We start from the raw sequence: 15,703 nt of genomic DNA, 5'->3' as shown, positions 1-15,703 counted from the left end.
AGGTTTTGGAGAGACAGGTATTTCAGCAACTTTATATAATTGGTATTGTAGTTACAAAATTGTGGCTACTGACTATACAAGCATCTTCATATTTACCCTGATTTTCTACCAAGCTATAGGCTATCTGCCCTCTGTACTGCTTCACAGCCTCAGCTGTGGTCAGTACCTCCCTTGCTTCACCAGTCAAAATGAAGTTCTCTGCAAACTGAAATACATCGTTATTGTACACATTTACATAGGGAGTAACCAAGTTTCAAAAAAGACAAAGGAAAGTAATCGGTGTTAATTATGCATCTTGTCACCATTTCAAACCAAAGACCAAAACAGAAATTTCATGAAAATATGTCCATAACTTTTTGCGTTATCTTGCTAACAAACAAACAAGCACACACGCTCACACGCACACAGACTCCTGGCGGAGGTAAACATAACTGCATGCTCAGACCATATCTGCACAACGTGTCACAGTGCTAGCTTGAACATGGCAATGCAGTTGTTTCTCATAGGTGGTTAAATTCGCTCATTTACCCAGCATAACTTAGCTGATTCAAATGACTGAAAGACTGACATGCAGAAGTATTCCAAACAGAACTTTTACTGACGATATCAAACAACGATGCTGTACATACACTGCGTGACAGACCTAGTCCGTGAAATAACACCATGCTTAGACAGCTGATGCAGTTCTATTATTCAAAACAAGCCAATAACAATTAGTTGAGTTGGTCAAAGACTCAAACAAAGGCTAAAAATGGCATTCAGTTAAATTAAGTAGAAAACGTTAAACACTTAAAGTCTATCAGACACTCCTCTGTTATGTGCAGTAAACTGTAACTGTAACTGTAACTCTATCAGACACTCCTCCTCTATCATGTGCAGTAAAGTGTAACTGTAACTGTAACTCTATCAGACACTCCTCCTCTATTATGTGCAGTAAACTGTAACTGTAACTGTAACTCTATCAGACACTACTCCTCTATCATGTGCAGTAAACTGTAACTGTAACTGTAACTCTATCAGACACTCCTCCTCTATCATGTGCAGTAAACTGTAACTGTAACTGTAACTCTATCAGACACTCCTCCTCTATCATGTGCAGTAAAGTGTAACTGTAACTGTAACTCTATCAGACACTCCTCCTCTATTATGTGCAGTAAACTGTAACTGTAACTGTAACTCTATCAGACACTCCTCCTCTATTATGTGCAGTAAACTGTAACTGTAACTGTAACTCTATCAGACACTACTCCTCTATCATGTGCAGTAAACTGTAACTGTAACTGTAACTCTATCAGACACTCCTCCTCTATCATGTGCAGTAAACTGTAACTGTAACTGTAACTCTATCAGACACTCCTCCTCTATCATGTGCAGTAAACTGTAACTGTAACTGTAACTCTATCAGACACTCTTCCTCTGTTATGTGCAGTAAACTGTAACTGTAACTGTAACTCTATCAGACACTACTCTATCATGTGCAGTAAACTGTAACTGTAACTGTAACTCTATCAGACACTACTCTATCATGTGCAGTAAACTGTAACTGTAACTGTAACTCTATCAGACACTCCTCCTCTATCATGTGCAGTAAACTGTAACTGTAACTGTAACTCTATCAGACACTCCTCCTCTATTATGTGCAGTAAACTGTAACTGTAACTGTAACTCTATCAGACACTCCTCCTCTATTATGTGCAGTAAACTGTAACTGTAACTGTAACTCTATCAGACACTCCTCCTCTATTATGTGCAGTAAACTGTAACTGTAACTGTAACTCTATCAGACACTCCTCCTCTATCATGTGCAGTAAACTGTAACTGTAACTCTATCAGACACTCCTCCTCTATCATGTGCAGTAAACTGTAACTGTAACTGTAACTCTATCAGACACTCCTCCTCTATCATGTGCAGTAAACTGTAACTGTAACTGTAACTCTATCAGACACTCCTCTATCATGTGCAGTAAACTGTAACTGTAACTGTAACTCTATCAGACACTCCTCCTCTATCATGTGCAGTAAACTGTAACTGTAACTGTAACTCTATCAGACACTCCTCCTCTATCATGTGCAGTAAACTGTAACTGTAACTGTAACTCTATCAGACACTCCTCCTCTATCATGTGCAGTAAAGTGTAACTGTAACTGTAACTCTATCAGACACTCCTCCTCTATTATGTGCAGTAAACTGTAACTGTAACTGTAACTCTATCAGACACTCCTCCTCTATTATGTGCAGTAAACTGTAACTGTAACTGTAACTCTATCAGACACTACTCCTCTATCATGTGCAGTAAACTGTAACTGTAACTGTAACTCTATCAGACACTCTTCCTCTGTTATGTGCAGTAAACTGTAACTGTAACTGTAACTCTATCAGACACTCCTCCTCTATCATGTGCAGTAAACTGTAACTGTAACTGTAACTCTATCAGACACTCCTCTATCATGTGCAGTAAACTGTAACTGTAACTGTAACTCTATCAGACACTCCTCCTCTATCATGTGCAGTAAACTGTAACTGTAACTGTAACTCTATCAGACACTCCTCCTCTATCATGTGCAGTAAACTGTAACTGTAACTGTAACTCTATCAGACACTCCTCTATCATGTGCAGTAAACTGTAACTGTAACTGTAACTCTATCAGACACTCCTCCTCTATCATGTGCAGTAAAGTGTAACTGTAACTGTAACTCTATCAGACACTCCTCCTCTATTATGTGCAGTAAACTGTAACTGTAACTGTAACTCTATCAGACACTACTCCTCTATCATGTGCAGTAAACTGTAACTGTAACTGTAACTCTATCAGACACTCCTCCTCTATCATGTGCAGTAAACTGTAACTGTAACTGTAACTCTATCAGACACTCCTCCTCTATCATGTGCAGTAAAGTGTAACTGTAACTGTAACTCTATCAGACACTCCTCCTCTATCATGTGCAGTAAACTGTAACTGTAACTGTAACTCTATCAGACACTCCTCCTCTATTATGTGCAGTAAACTGTAACTGTAACTGTAACTCTATCAGACACTCCTCCTCTATTATGTGCAGTAAACTGTAACTGTAACTGTAACTCTATCAGACACTACTCCTCTATCATGTGCAGTAAACTGTAACTGTAACTGTAACTCTATCAGACACTCCTCCTCTATCATGTGCAGTAAACTGTAACTGTAACTGTAACTCTATCAGACACTCCTCCTCTATCATGTGCAGTAAACTGTAACTGTAACTGTAACTCTATCAGACACTCTTCCTCTGTTATGTGCAGTAAACTGTAACTGTAACTGTAACTCTATCAGACACTACTCTATCATGTGCAGTAAACTGTAACTGTAACTGTAACTCTATCAGACACTACTCTATCATGTGCAGTAAACTGTAACTGTAACTGTAACTCTATCAGACACTCCTCCTCTATCATGTGCAGTAAACTGTAACTGTAACTGTAACTCTATCAGACACTCCTCCTCTATTATGTGCAGTAAACTGTAACTGTAACTGTAACTCTATCAGACACTCCTCCTCTATTATGTGCAGTAAACTGTAACTGTAACTGTAACTCTATCAGACACTCCTCCTCTATCATGTGCAGTAAACTGTAACTGTAACTCTATCAGACACTCCTCCTCTATCATGTGCAGTAAACTGTAACTGTAACTGTAACTCTATCAGACACTCCTCCTCTATCATGTGCAGTAAACTGTAACTGTAACTGTAACTCTATCAGACACTCCTCTATCATGTGCAGTAAACTGTAACTGTAACTGTAACTCTATCAGACACTCCTCCTCTATCATGTGCAGTAAACTGTAACTGTAACTGTAACTCTATCAGACACTCCTCCTCTATCATGTGCAGTAAACTGTAACTGTAACTGTAACTCTATCAGACACTCCTCTATCATGTGCAGTAAACTGTAACTGTAACTGTAACTCTATCAGACACTCCTCCTCTATCATGTGCAGTAAAGTGTAACTGTAACTGTAACTCTATCAGACACTCCTCCTCTATTATGTGCAGTAAACTGTAACTGTAACTGTAACTCTATCAGACACTCCTCCTCTATCATGTGCAGTAAACTGTAACTGTAACTGTAACTCTATCAGACACTCCTCCTCTATCATGTGCAGTAAACTGTAACTGTAACTGTAACTCTATCAGACACTCCTCCTCTATCATGTGCAGTAAAGTGTAACTGTAACTGTAACTCTATCAGACACTCCTCCTCTATTATGTGCAGTAAACTGTAACTGTAACTGTAACTCTATCAGACACTCCTCCTCTATTATGTGCAGTAAACTGTAACTGTAACTGTAACTCTATCAGACACTACTCCTCTATCATGTGCAGTAAACTGTAACTGTAACTGTAACTCTATCAGACACTCTTCCTCTGTTATGTGCAGTAAACTGTAACTGTAACTGTAACTCTATCAGACACTCCTCCTCTATCATGTGCAGTAAACTGTAACTGTAACTGTAACTCTATCAGACACTCCTCCTCTATCATGTGCAGTAAACTGTAACTGTAACTGTAACTCTATCAGACACTCCTCCTCTATCATGTGCAGTAAACTGTAACTGTAACTGTAACTCTATCAGACACTCCTCTATCATGTGCAGTAAACTGTAACTGTAACTGTAACTGTAACTCTATCAGACACTCCTCCTCTATCATGTGCAGTAAACTGTAACTGTAACTGTAACTCTATCAGACACTCCTCCTCTATTATGTGCAGTAAACTGTAACTGTAACTGTAACTCTATCAGACACTCCTCCTCTATCATGTGCAGTAAACTGTAACTGTAACTGTAACTCTATCAGACACTCCTCCTCTATTATGTGCAGTAAACTGTAACTGTAACTGTAACTCTATCAGACACTCCTCCTCTATCATGTGCAGTAAACTGTAACTGTAACTGTAACTCTATCAGACACTCCTCTATCATGTGCAGTAAACTGTAACTGTAACTGTAACTCTATCAGACACTCCTCCTCTATCATGTGCAGTAAACTGTAACTGTAACTGTAACTCTATCAGACACTCCTCCTCTATCATGTGCAGTAAACTGTAACTGTAACTGTAACTCTATCAGACACTCCTCCTCTATTATGTGCAGTAAACTGTAACTGTAACTGTAACTCTATCAGACACTCCTCCTCTATCATGTGCAGTAAACTGTAACTGTAACTGTAACTCTATCAGACACTCTTCCTCTATTATGTGCAGTAAACTGTAACTGTAACTGTAACTCTATCAGACACTCCTCCTCTATTATGTGCAGTAAACTGTAACTGTAACTGTAACTCTATCAGACACTCCTCCTCTATCATGTGCAGTAAACTGTAACTGTAACTGTAACTCTATCAGACACTCCTCCTCTATCATGTGCAGTAAACTGTAACTGTAACTGTAACTCTATCAGAAACTCTTCCTCTATTATGTGCAGTAAACTGTAACTGTAACTGTAACTCTATCAGACACTCCTCCTCTATCATGTGCAGTAAACTGTAACTGTAACTGTAACTCTATCAGACACTCCTCCTCTATCATGTGCAGTAAACTGTAACTGTAACTGTAACTCTATCAGAAACTCTTCCTCTATTATGTGCAGTAAACTGTAACTGTAACTCTATCAGACACTCCTCTATCATGTGCAGTAAACTGTAACTGTAACTGTAACTCTATCAGACACTCCTCCTCTATCATGTGCAGTAAACTGTAACTGTAACTGTAACTCTATCAGACACTCTATCATGTGCAGTAAACTGTAACTGTAACTCTATCAGACACTCCTCCTCTATTATGTGCAGTAAACTGTAACTGTAACTGTAACTCTATCAGACACTCCTCCTCTATCATGTGCAGTAAACTGTAACTGTAACTGTAACTCTATCAGACACTCCTCCTCTATCATGTGCAGTAAACTGTAACTGTAACTGTAACTCTATCAGACACTCCTCCTCTATCATGTGCAGTAAACTGTAACTGTAACTGTAACTCTATCAGACACTCCTCCTCTATCATGTGCAGTAAACTGTAACTGTAACTGTAACTCTATCAGACACTCCTCCTCTATCATGTGCAGTAAACTGTAACTGTAACTGTAACTCTATCAGACACTCCTCCTCTATTATGTGCAGTAAACTGTAACTGTAACTGTAACTCTATCAGACACTCCTCCTCTATCATGTGCAGTAAACTGTAACTGTAACTGTAACTCTATCAGAAACTCTTCCTCTATTATGTGCAGTAAACTGTAACTGTAACTGTAACTCTATCAGACACTACTCCTCTATCATGTGCAGTAAAGTGTAACTGTAACTGTAACTCTATCAGACACTCCTCCTCTATCATGTGCAGTAAACTGTAACTGTAACTGTAACTCTATCAGACACTCCTCCTCTATCATGTGCAGTAAACTGTAACTGTAACTGTAACTCTATCAGACACTCCTCCTCTATCATGTGCAGTAAACTGTAACTGTAACTGTAACTCTATCAGACACTCCTCCTCTATCATGTGCAGTAAACTGTAACTGTAACTGTAACTCTATCAGACACTCCTCTATCATGTGCAGTAAACTGTAACTGTAACTGTAACTCTATCAGACACTCCTCCTCTATCATGTGCAGTAAACTGTAACTGTAACTGTAACTCTATCAGACACTCCTCCTCTATCATGTGCAGTAAACTGTAACTGTAACTGTAACTCTATCAGACACTCCTCTATCATGTGCAGTAAACTGTAACTGTAACTGTAACTGTAACTCTATCAGACACTCCTCCTCTATCATGTGCAGTAAACTGTAACTGTAACTGTAACTCTATCAGACACTCCTCCTCTATTATGTGCAGTAAACTGTAACTGTAACTGTAACTCTATCAGACACTCCTCCTCTATCATGTGCAGTAAACTGTAACTGTAACTGTAACTCTATCAGACACTCCTCCTCTATTATGTGCAGTAAACTGTAACTGTAACTGTAACTCTATCAGACACTCCTCCTCTATCATGTGCAGTAAACTGTAACTGTAACTGTAACTCTATCAGACACTCCTCTATCATGTGCAGTAAACTGTAACTGTAACTGTAACTCTATCAGACACTCCTCCTCTATCATGTGCAGTAAACTGTAACTGTAACTGTAACTCTATCAGACACTCCTCCTCTATCATGTGCAGTAAACTGTAACTGTAACTGTAACTCTATCAGACACTCCTCCTCTATTATGTGCAGTAAACTGTAACTGTAACTGTAACTCTATCAGACACTCCTCCTCTATCATGTGCAGTAAACTGTAACTGTAACTGTAACTCTATCAGACACTCTTCCTCTATTATGTGCAGTAAACTGTAACTGTAACTGTAACTCTATCAGACACTCCTCCTCTATTATGTGCAGTAAACTGTAACTGTAACTGTAACTCTATCAGACACTCCTCCTCTATCATGTGCAGTAAACTGTAACTGTAACTGTAACTCTATCAGACACTACTCTGTTATGTGCAGTAAACTGTAACTGTAACTGTAACTCTATCAGACACTCCTCCTCTATCATGTGCAGTAAACTGTAACTGTAACTGTAACTCTATCAGACACTCCTCCTCTATCATGTGCAGTAAACTGTAACTGTAACTGTAACTCTATCAGAAACTCTTCCTCTATTATGTGCAGTAAACTGTAACTGTAACTGTAACTCTATCAGACACTCCTCCTCTATCATGTGCAGTAAACTGTAACTGTAACTGTAACTCTATCAGACACTCCTCCTCTATCATGTGCAGTAAACTGTAACTGTAACTGTAACTCTATCAGAAACTCTTCCTCTATTATGTGCAGTAAACTGTAACTGTAACTCTATCAGACACTCCTCTATCATGTGCAGTAAACTGTAACTGTAACTGTAACTCTATCAGACACTCCTCCTCTATCATGTGCAGTAAACTGTAACTGTAACTGTAACTCTATCAGACACTCTATCATGTGCAGTAAACTGTAACTGTAACTCTATCAGACACTCCTCCTCTATTATGTGCAGTAAACTGTAACTGTAACTGTAACTCTATCAGACACTCCTCCTCTATCATGTGCAGTAAACTGTAACTGTAACTGTAACTCTATCAGACACTCCTCCTCTATCATGTGCAGTAAACTGTAACTGTAACTGTAACTCTATCAGACACTCCTCCTCTATTATGTGCAGTAAACTGTAACTGTAACTGTAACTCTATCAGACACTCCTCCTCTATCATGTGCAGTAAACTGTAACTGTAACTGTAACTCTATCAGACACTCCTCCTCTATCATGTGCAGTAAACTGTAACTGTAACTGTAACTCTATCAGACACTCCTCCTCTATCATGTGCAGTAAACTGTAACTGTAACTGTAACTCTATCAGACACTCCTCCTCTATCATGTGCAGTAAACTGTAACTGTAACTGTAACTCTATCAGACACTCCTCCTCTATTATGTGCAGTAAACTGTAACTGTAACTGTAACTCTATCAGACACTCCTCCTCTATCATGTGCAGTAAACTGTAACTGTAACTGTAACTCTATCAGACACTCCTCCTCTATTATGTGCAGTAAACTGTAACTGTAACTGTAACTCTATCAGAAACTCTTCCTCTATTATGTGCAGTAAACTGTAACTGTAACTGTAACTCTATCAGACACTACTCCTCTATCATGTGCAGTAAAGTGTAACTGTAACTGTAACTCTATCAGACACTCCTCCTCTATCATGTGCAGTAAACTGTAACTGTAACTGTAACTCTATCAGACACTCCTCCTCTATCATGTGCAGTAAACTGTAACTGTAACTGTAACTCTATCAGACACTCCTCCTCTATCATGTGCAGTAAACTGTAACTGTAACTGTAACTCTATCAGACACTACTCTGTTATGTGCAGTAAACTGTAACTGTAACTGTAACTCTATCAGACACTCCTCCTCTATTATGTGCAGTAAACTGTAACTGTAACTGTAACTCTATCAGACACTCCTCCTCTATCATGTGCAGTAAACTGTAACTGTAACTGTAACTCTATCAGACACTCCTCCTCTATCATGTGCAGTAAACTGTAACTGTAACTGTAACTCTATCAGAAACTCTTCCTCTATTATGTGCAGTAAACTGTAACTGTAACTGTAACTCTATCAGACACTCCTCCTCTATCATGTGCAGTAAACTGTAACTGTAACTGTAACTCTATCAGACACTCCTCCTCTATCATGTGCAGTAAACTGTAACTGTAACTGTAACTCTATCAGAAACTCTTCCTCTATTATGTGCAGTAAACTGTAACTGTAACTCTATCAGACACTCCTCTATCATGTGCAGTAAACTGTAACTGTAACTGTAACTCTATCAGACACTCCTCCTCTATCATGTGCAGTAAACTGTAACTGTAACTGTAACTCTATCAGACACTCTATCATGTGCAGTAAACTGTAACTGTAACTCTATCAGACACTCCTCCTCTATTATGTGCAGTAAACTGTAACTGTAACTGTAACTCTATCAGACACTCCTCCTCTATCATGTGCAGTAAACTGTAACTGTAACTGTAACTCTATCAGACACTCCTCCTCTATCATGTGCAGTAAACTGTAACTGTAACTGTAACTCTATCAGACACTCCTCCTCTATTATGTGCAGTAAACTGTAACTGTAACTGTAACTCTATCAGACACTCCTCCTCTATCATGTGCAGTAAACTGTAACTGTAACTGTAACTCTATCAGACACTCCTCCTCTATCATGTGCAGTAAACTGTAACTGTAACTGTAACTCTATCAGACACTCCTCCTCTATCATGTGCAGTAAAGTGTAACTGTAACTGTAACTCTATCAGACACTCCTCCTCTATCATGTGCAGTAAACTGTAACTGTAACTGTAACTCTATCAGACACTCCTCCTCTATTATGTGCAGTAAACTGTAACTGTAACTGTAACTCTATCAGACACTACTCCTCTATCATGTGCAGTAAAGTGTAACTGTAACTGTAACTCTATCAGACACTCCTCCTCTATCATGTGCAGTAAACTGTAACTGTAACTGTAACTCTATCAGACACTCCTCCTCTATCATGTGCAGTAAACTGTAACTGTAACTGTAACTCTATCAGACACTCCTCCTCTATCATGTGCAGTAAACTGTAACTGTAACTGTAACTCTATCAGACACTCCTCCTCTATCATGTGCAGTAAACTGTAACTGTAACTGTAACTCTATCAGACACTACTCTGTTATGTGCAGTAAACTGTAACTGTAACTGTAACTCTATCAGACACTCCTCCTCTATTATGTGCAGTAAACTGTAACTGTAACTGTAACTCTATCAGACACTCCTCTATCATGTGCAGTAAAGTGTAACTGTAACTGTAACTGTAACTCTATCATAGCCTTTGTTCTTAAACCAGCTCATTTCTATCAGCTTTAAACCCAGGTGAAGGGGGCGCTGCTCAACATGGACCCAAAAAGATCCGTGTCCTCCATCCAGGATGTGGTGTCGACGCCTCGACGCAGCCTCAGCTCTAGCTTCCGTTACGGTTCCTTCGTCAACAGCGTTTCGTCGGTCGCGGCCGAGCCAGCGGAGCCGCCGCTCATCTCGCCTTGGCGGGGTTACGTGGCTGTGGCTGTGCTGTGCTATGTCAACCTGCTCAACTACATGGAACGGTACACCATTGCAGGTAGGATCCGCCCCCTGTTCAAGTGACTGTTTTTGGGCATTTCCACACACATGACATATAGGTGCCTCAGTGAGGTCAAGAAGCATGTGGTCTTCAACCGGCCAATCAGCAAAGATCATGTCATTGTAGCATTCAACCAATCAGCAGAGACATGGAATATATTCAACTTCCTGTTCTCTATAAAATCAGAAAAAAAAGAAACGCTCATGCGGCTCAGTTAGATATACATTTCTGACCAAAACATCAAAACCAATGACGGTAAATTGATAAAACTTCTATTTTTTGTTGAATAGTTTTCCTGAGTGATGGCATGTGTGTTGTTTGTGGAAGATTTAGTGAAATTAAGGAAATTACACCATGAAATATGTGGTTTATATGCTTAAAAACACTTAAAAAAAAAATTAAATAAAATAAACACTTAAAATTACTTTAAAAAATAGAGTTCATTTGGTATGTTCATTTTTGGACATATGCCAGATGCATCTAACAAGCCATACTTGGTGCATTTTCTACAGTTTTTTTATGACGCTACGCAGTGATTCAGAGAGAATTTTAATCCTTTTATAGAAATATTGAAGCCATAAATAGTAAATATCAGTGATTTTTATCAGTTTATGAGCTTTTAACGGTTTTATTGCACATTTAATTTTTAGTAAGTATCTGCTCTGATGTTTTATGGAGGGAGACTGTTGCCACGGTAACCCAACCTGCCATCAGTAACGATGATGATGAGGAGGAGGATGACGATGTCGAAAAGTTATTGGACTATGGTTGAAATTTAGAATTTGCCTTGTAAAGTGCCTTATAAAGCAACATGATATTGTTAATTAAATGGCGTGACATCCGTACACATTATAAGCTGAGTGTGTTTAATTCTTTAATCAATGACTGAATTAACTTTTAATTTTTAACTGAGTTCACTGTTTAGTTTTGGTTCAAATGGACCTAATTTAGTGGAATAAAGGGAATATTTCCATATTTACCATCACCACCTGCTGGTCAGTCTGGTTTATCTTTAAATTGGTTCTTTTTGTTTTCATACTGTGATATTCTGTAATGTCTCAGGTTCAAATCACACCATGTTTTCATTAAATACATTTAATGACTTTATCTTTTATCAGTTTGCAGTCACTTTTCCATGGGACATCTGCACAAAACTTTACCCAAAATTCCATCTACTTTCATCACATCTGACTGAGGAAGAAAAACCTACCATTAAACTAGAGTGAAATATTGTTTCTAAACTCTATGGACATAAATCTGTGGACACATCATGTCTCCAGCTGTCAGATGTCCTGTTCATGAGGATCAGACACACAAACATCAATATTAATAATCAATAGGATATCTATCCCATAATATAAAACTATATTTTGGCATTTGTCATTACTAGTCTCTTTTCCATCGGACATCTGCGCAAAACTTTACCCATATTTACTAAATGTCCCAAAAACAGAAGTGTGTACTGTCGGTTTGTCCATTAAATCACAAGTGCGATGATTTGTTAATTTATTATCGTGAGATGACACAAGAAGTCATTCCATAAACATGGTGATGAACGTAAATCTGGTGTTGATTTACAGATATATTCATTCTTATTCCATATTCCCCCTCTATCTCCACCTAAATTATAAAATGATGTGGTTTCCTGGTGTGTCCACACATGCACACACATTTCTTCTTCTCTTGTTGTAACATCCGTCAACATCCGTTTTTTAAATTCACTCTGGTTGCGAAAAAAGGTCTGTCCATTGCAGTTTTGTGTGATATACCATTTGAGCTACACCCAAAAAACCACCTGTTGCCAGTGCAAAAACTTTGAATCTCAAAATGAGACTTTTGACGAAAGTGTCGTTTTTCCATTAGGTACATTTTAATGCACAAGTTATATTTACGCAATTTGAGGGTGGATGGAAAAGCGACTTGTGTCTTGTGTTGTCACTGGAGGTCCTGAACCCAGACCACCAGAACCACTGGTCTGGTACAAATGTAGAATAGGTTTGACTTTTCTGTTTATGTGATTAGACTGGTTTCTGAGAGCTTTGTTGTTTTATGTTGGGACTAAAGATGGAAATTAGCCTTGGCTATAATCTGACATATTTGCGCATATGTTTATTAATATGCTCTTTAAAAAAAAAACAAGCTTTACATTAGCTCCTGAATGCATCATGGTTTATCACAGATGTCTGTTTCTTATTGTTATAGGGGTCCTGCTCAACATTCAGAGGTTTTTTAGTATCAGTGACAGCACCAGCGGACTTCTGCAGACAGGTATGATGATGCACACACAGTTACAAAACAGGGAAACTGCAATATGTGATGAAAAGAATGACACAACACCAGTGGTTATTGCCACACAGACACACAAACACTGCACATGTCAGACAAAGACCTCTGTTTTCTAACAGTTGAACACATATGTTTGGTTTTGTCATTTTAATTCCATGAGGATCTTATTTCCATTAGCAAATAAGTCATTTAGTCACGACCACAATACAGGAACTATTATCTTACATTCAAATGGATCTGATGGAGTTTAAAACAGCACAAATATTATACAGAACAAGAAATACATAACTTCCAAGTAACAGAAATACTGAAAGCAGTCACAGATAGAGAGAAACTAAATATGAAACAACTTTTCTCTAGAACATTTTTTTTTTTTTTTTTTTTTTTTAATTCAACCTTTATTTAACCATGAAAAAAAATCCCTTGGAGATAAACAACCTCATTTCTAGGGGAGTCCTGGATACAACGGGCAGCAGCAAATACAACACACACACACATGTACAAAGTTCAAACACAAATAACAGACACATTTCACAAGAAATACTGAATAAAAATAACAGTCACAAGTAGGGCTGTAAGAAAATATCAGTTCTGCAATATATCGCAATATTTCATTTCACAATACTGTGTTGATATTAAAAAGTACTGTATCAATATTTTTATGTATTTATTCAACTGCAGATATTGTGAAGGTTCATTTTTGTTTTGTTTTTCTTTTTTGTTTGTATTTTATTTCTTCTTATTTCACACTCTTTTATTCAATAATGTTGGTTCCTTTGTTGGGATTGAACTCAAATCCTGTTCTGATGTTAGTTGTGAACTAATAGAATCTGAACATTTGAACAGGATCTGAAACTGGAATGTCTGGAAAACACAATTTCAGTTTGAACACAGTTTGAACATTTGGTGATAGAACATTAGATCCTGTTGGGATCAAATACAAATGTGTTTAGGATTTGTGAAGATTTCTGCTGGAATTCAGTTCTTCCAGGAAATAATCATTTAAAAAAAGAAACAAACATTGCCTTTTTAACAGCATCATGATATATTGTGATATATGGTATCGTGATCCTAGTTTTGTGATTTGTATTGTATCGCCAGATTCTTGCCGATACACAGCTCTAGTCACAAGCAGATTAAGAAAAACTTATCATTAGCTTCACATCATAATTACCTAACTCATACATTATATAAACTAAAGTCTGTGGACCCGTTGAATCCAGGTGTTTCTTTTCTAACAGGGTCTGGGATCCAAAACAATAAGGACTAATGTCAGAATAGAGTTTTACATTATAGTTTATATTATTTATATTTTATTCCGATTTACGTTCAAAATAAAGGTCATCGTCACTATTTTTACCAAATGTACTAATGCACTTACAGTTTTTATCTGCAGTTTTCTACTTTTGGCTCCTCTCTTCGGTTACCTTGGCGACCGCTACAACCGTAAATACATTGTGATCGGCGGCCTGGTCATGTGGCTCATTACGGCGACCACCAGCTCTTTCGTCACGGAGTCGGTGAGTGTAAAATAAGTGTGTTCACATCCAGTTTACGAGAAATAAGAGGCAGCGGGTTTGACACTTCCTGCTCTGAGGTCTGGTTCCTCCTGTGTCAGCTGAGCCCAGGACACCGAAGAAAACGCAACACAAAAGTGTCTGAAGGAGACAATAATAGGACTGAACCCCTGAACCCCTGAGACATTAAATCTGCGTCTGTTTCAGGTTCATTAAAGCTGCTGTCAGTTTGTGTTCCTTTTCTTCAGCGGTTTAGTTTTACTGTGTGTTTTAGGGTCAAAACAGGCGGAGGAACAGAAAAAGACAAAGAGAGGAACTGAAGTTTGACAGGTTTGGACTAAATGAGGCCCTAGAATGAACATCAGTAACAGATTTAGGATGTTGAACATCAACTGTGAACTGGAACACACTGAACAACAGCAAGGATTGGAATGTTGGTCCAGGAGTTTATGTTTTAGACTCTTTTTTTTTTAATAAATCAGTCCAGATGCTTTTTGACACCTGTTTAACTCCATTAAGCAATTCCACGGTCAAAAAAATGATAAAATAAGCAACAAAATAAACAAAAACAGCCAGTGATCAATATAATGAACAAAAATGAATAATAAACCAACAAAATAATAAGTAACATGAACAAAATAAGACACAACCTGAAGAAAATTTAAGAAAAAATAACAAAATAAAAAACAATGTAGAAAAATAAATAAAATAAGCTACTAAATGAATTAAAGAAAATAAAATATTTACAAATTAATAAATAACATGAAAAAAATTGCACAAAATGAGTTAAAATTAAGTTTAAAAGAAAAAAAAAGAATAAAATAAGCGACTAGTATTGTAATTTGGTCTCAATAGTTTTAGTTGTCTCTTTTTTTTTTAAATGAGTCCAGTTGCTTTTTGACACCTGTTTAACTCCATACATCAGTTCAAAACTCAGTAAAATCACAGTAAAAAAGTCAAGGAAAATCTCCACAACACTGGAAACAACAGGAAAAACGACAAAACACAAGGAAAATGGTGTAAACAAACAAAAAAAAGCCCAAACTGTCTATTTTTATAGTGAGTCGGTCTCACTCACCGCTCTGTGTTTGACCCCCCCATTCCACAGATGGTGTGGGGGGGGGGGGGGGGGGGGTGAACTGAGCATGCTCAGATGTCTATGGAAAGAACAAGGTCTATTCTA

At 37.9% G+C, this 15,703-nt stretch overlaps 1 protein-coding gene across 2 annotated transcripts in view; it reads left to right on the top strand.

Annotated features, from left to right (window-relative positions):
* Window positions 1-15,077, top strand: part of LOC115416818 (protein spinster homolog 3-like) — a 35,775-nt gene extending 20,698 nt beyond the window's left edge. Inside the window, exons 2-4 of one of the 2 annotated variants that reach the window (XM_030130702.1) lie at window positions 10,459-10,714; window positions 12,920-12,985; window positions 14,400-15,077. In XM_030130702.1, the coding sequence (XP_029986562.1) occupies window positions 10,492-10,714; window positions 12,920-12,985; window positions 14,400-14,464 (354 nt within the window). In that variant the 5' untranslated portion in view covers window positions 10,459-10,491 and the 3' untranslated portion in view covers window positions 14,465-15,077. Of the gene's footprint in view, window positions 1-10,458; window positions 10,715-12,919; window positions 12,986-14,386 lie in introns of both variants that reach the window. The other variant, XM_030130701.1, reaches the window with a different exon arrangement.
* Window positions 15,078-15,703: the final 626 nt, after the last annotated feature.

The sequence above is a fragment of the Sphaeramia orbicularis genome, unplaced genomic scaffold (assembly GCF_902148855.1).
Source record: "Sphaeramia orbicularis unplaced genomic scaffold, fSphaOr1.1, whole genome shotgun sequence".
NCBI lineage: Eukaryota > Metazoa > Chordata > Actinopteri > Kurtiformes > Apogonidae > Sphaeramia > Sphaeramia orbicularis.
Note: the sequence above shows the minus strand (reverse complement) of the source record. Positions and strands in the feature narration are given on the sequence as shown.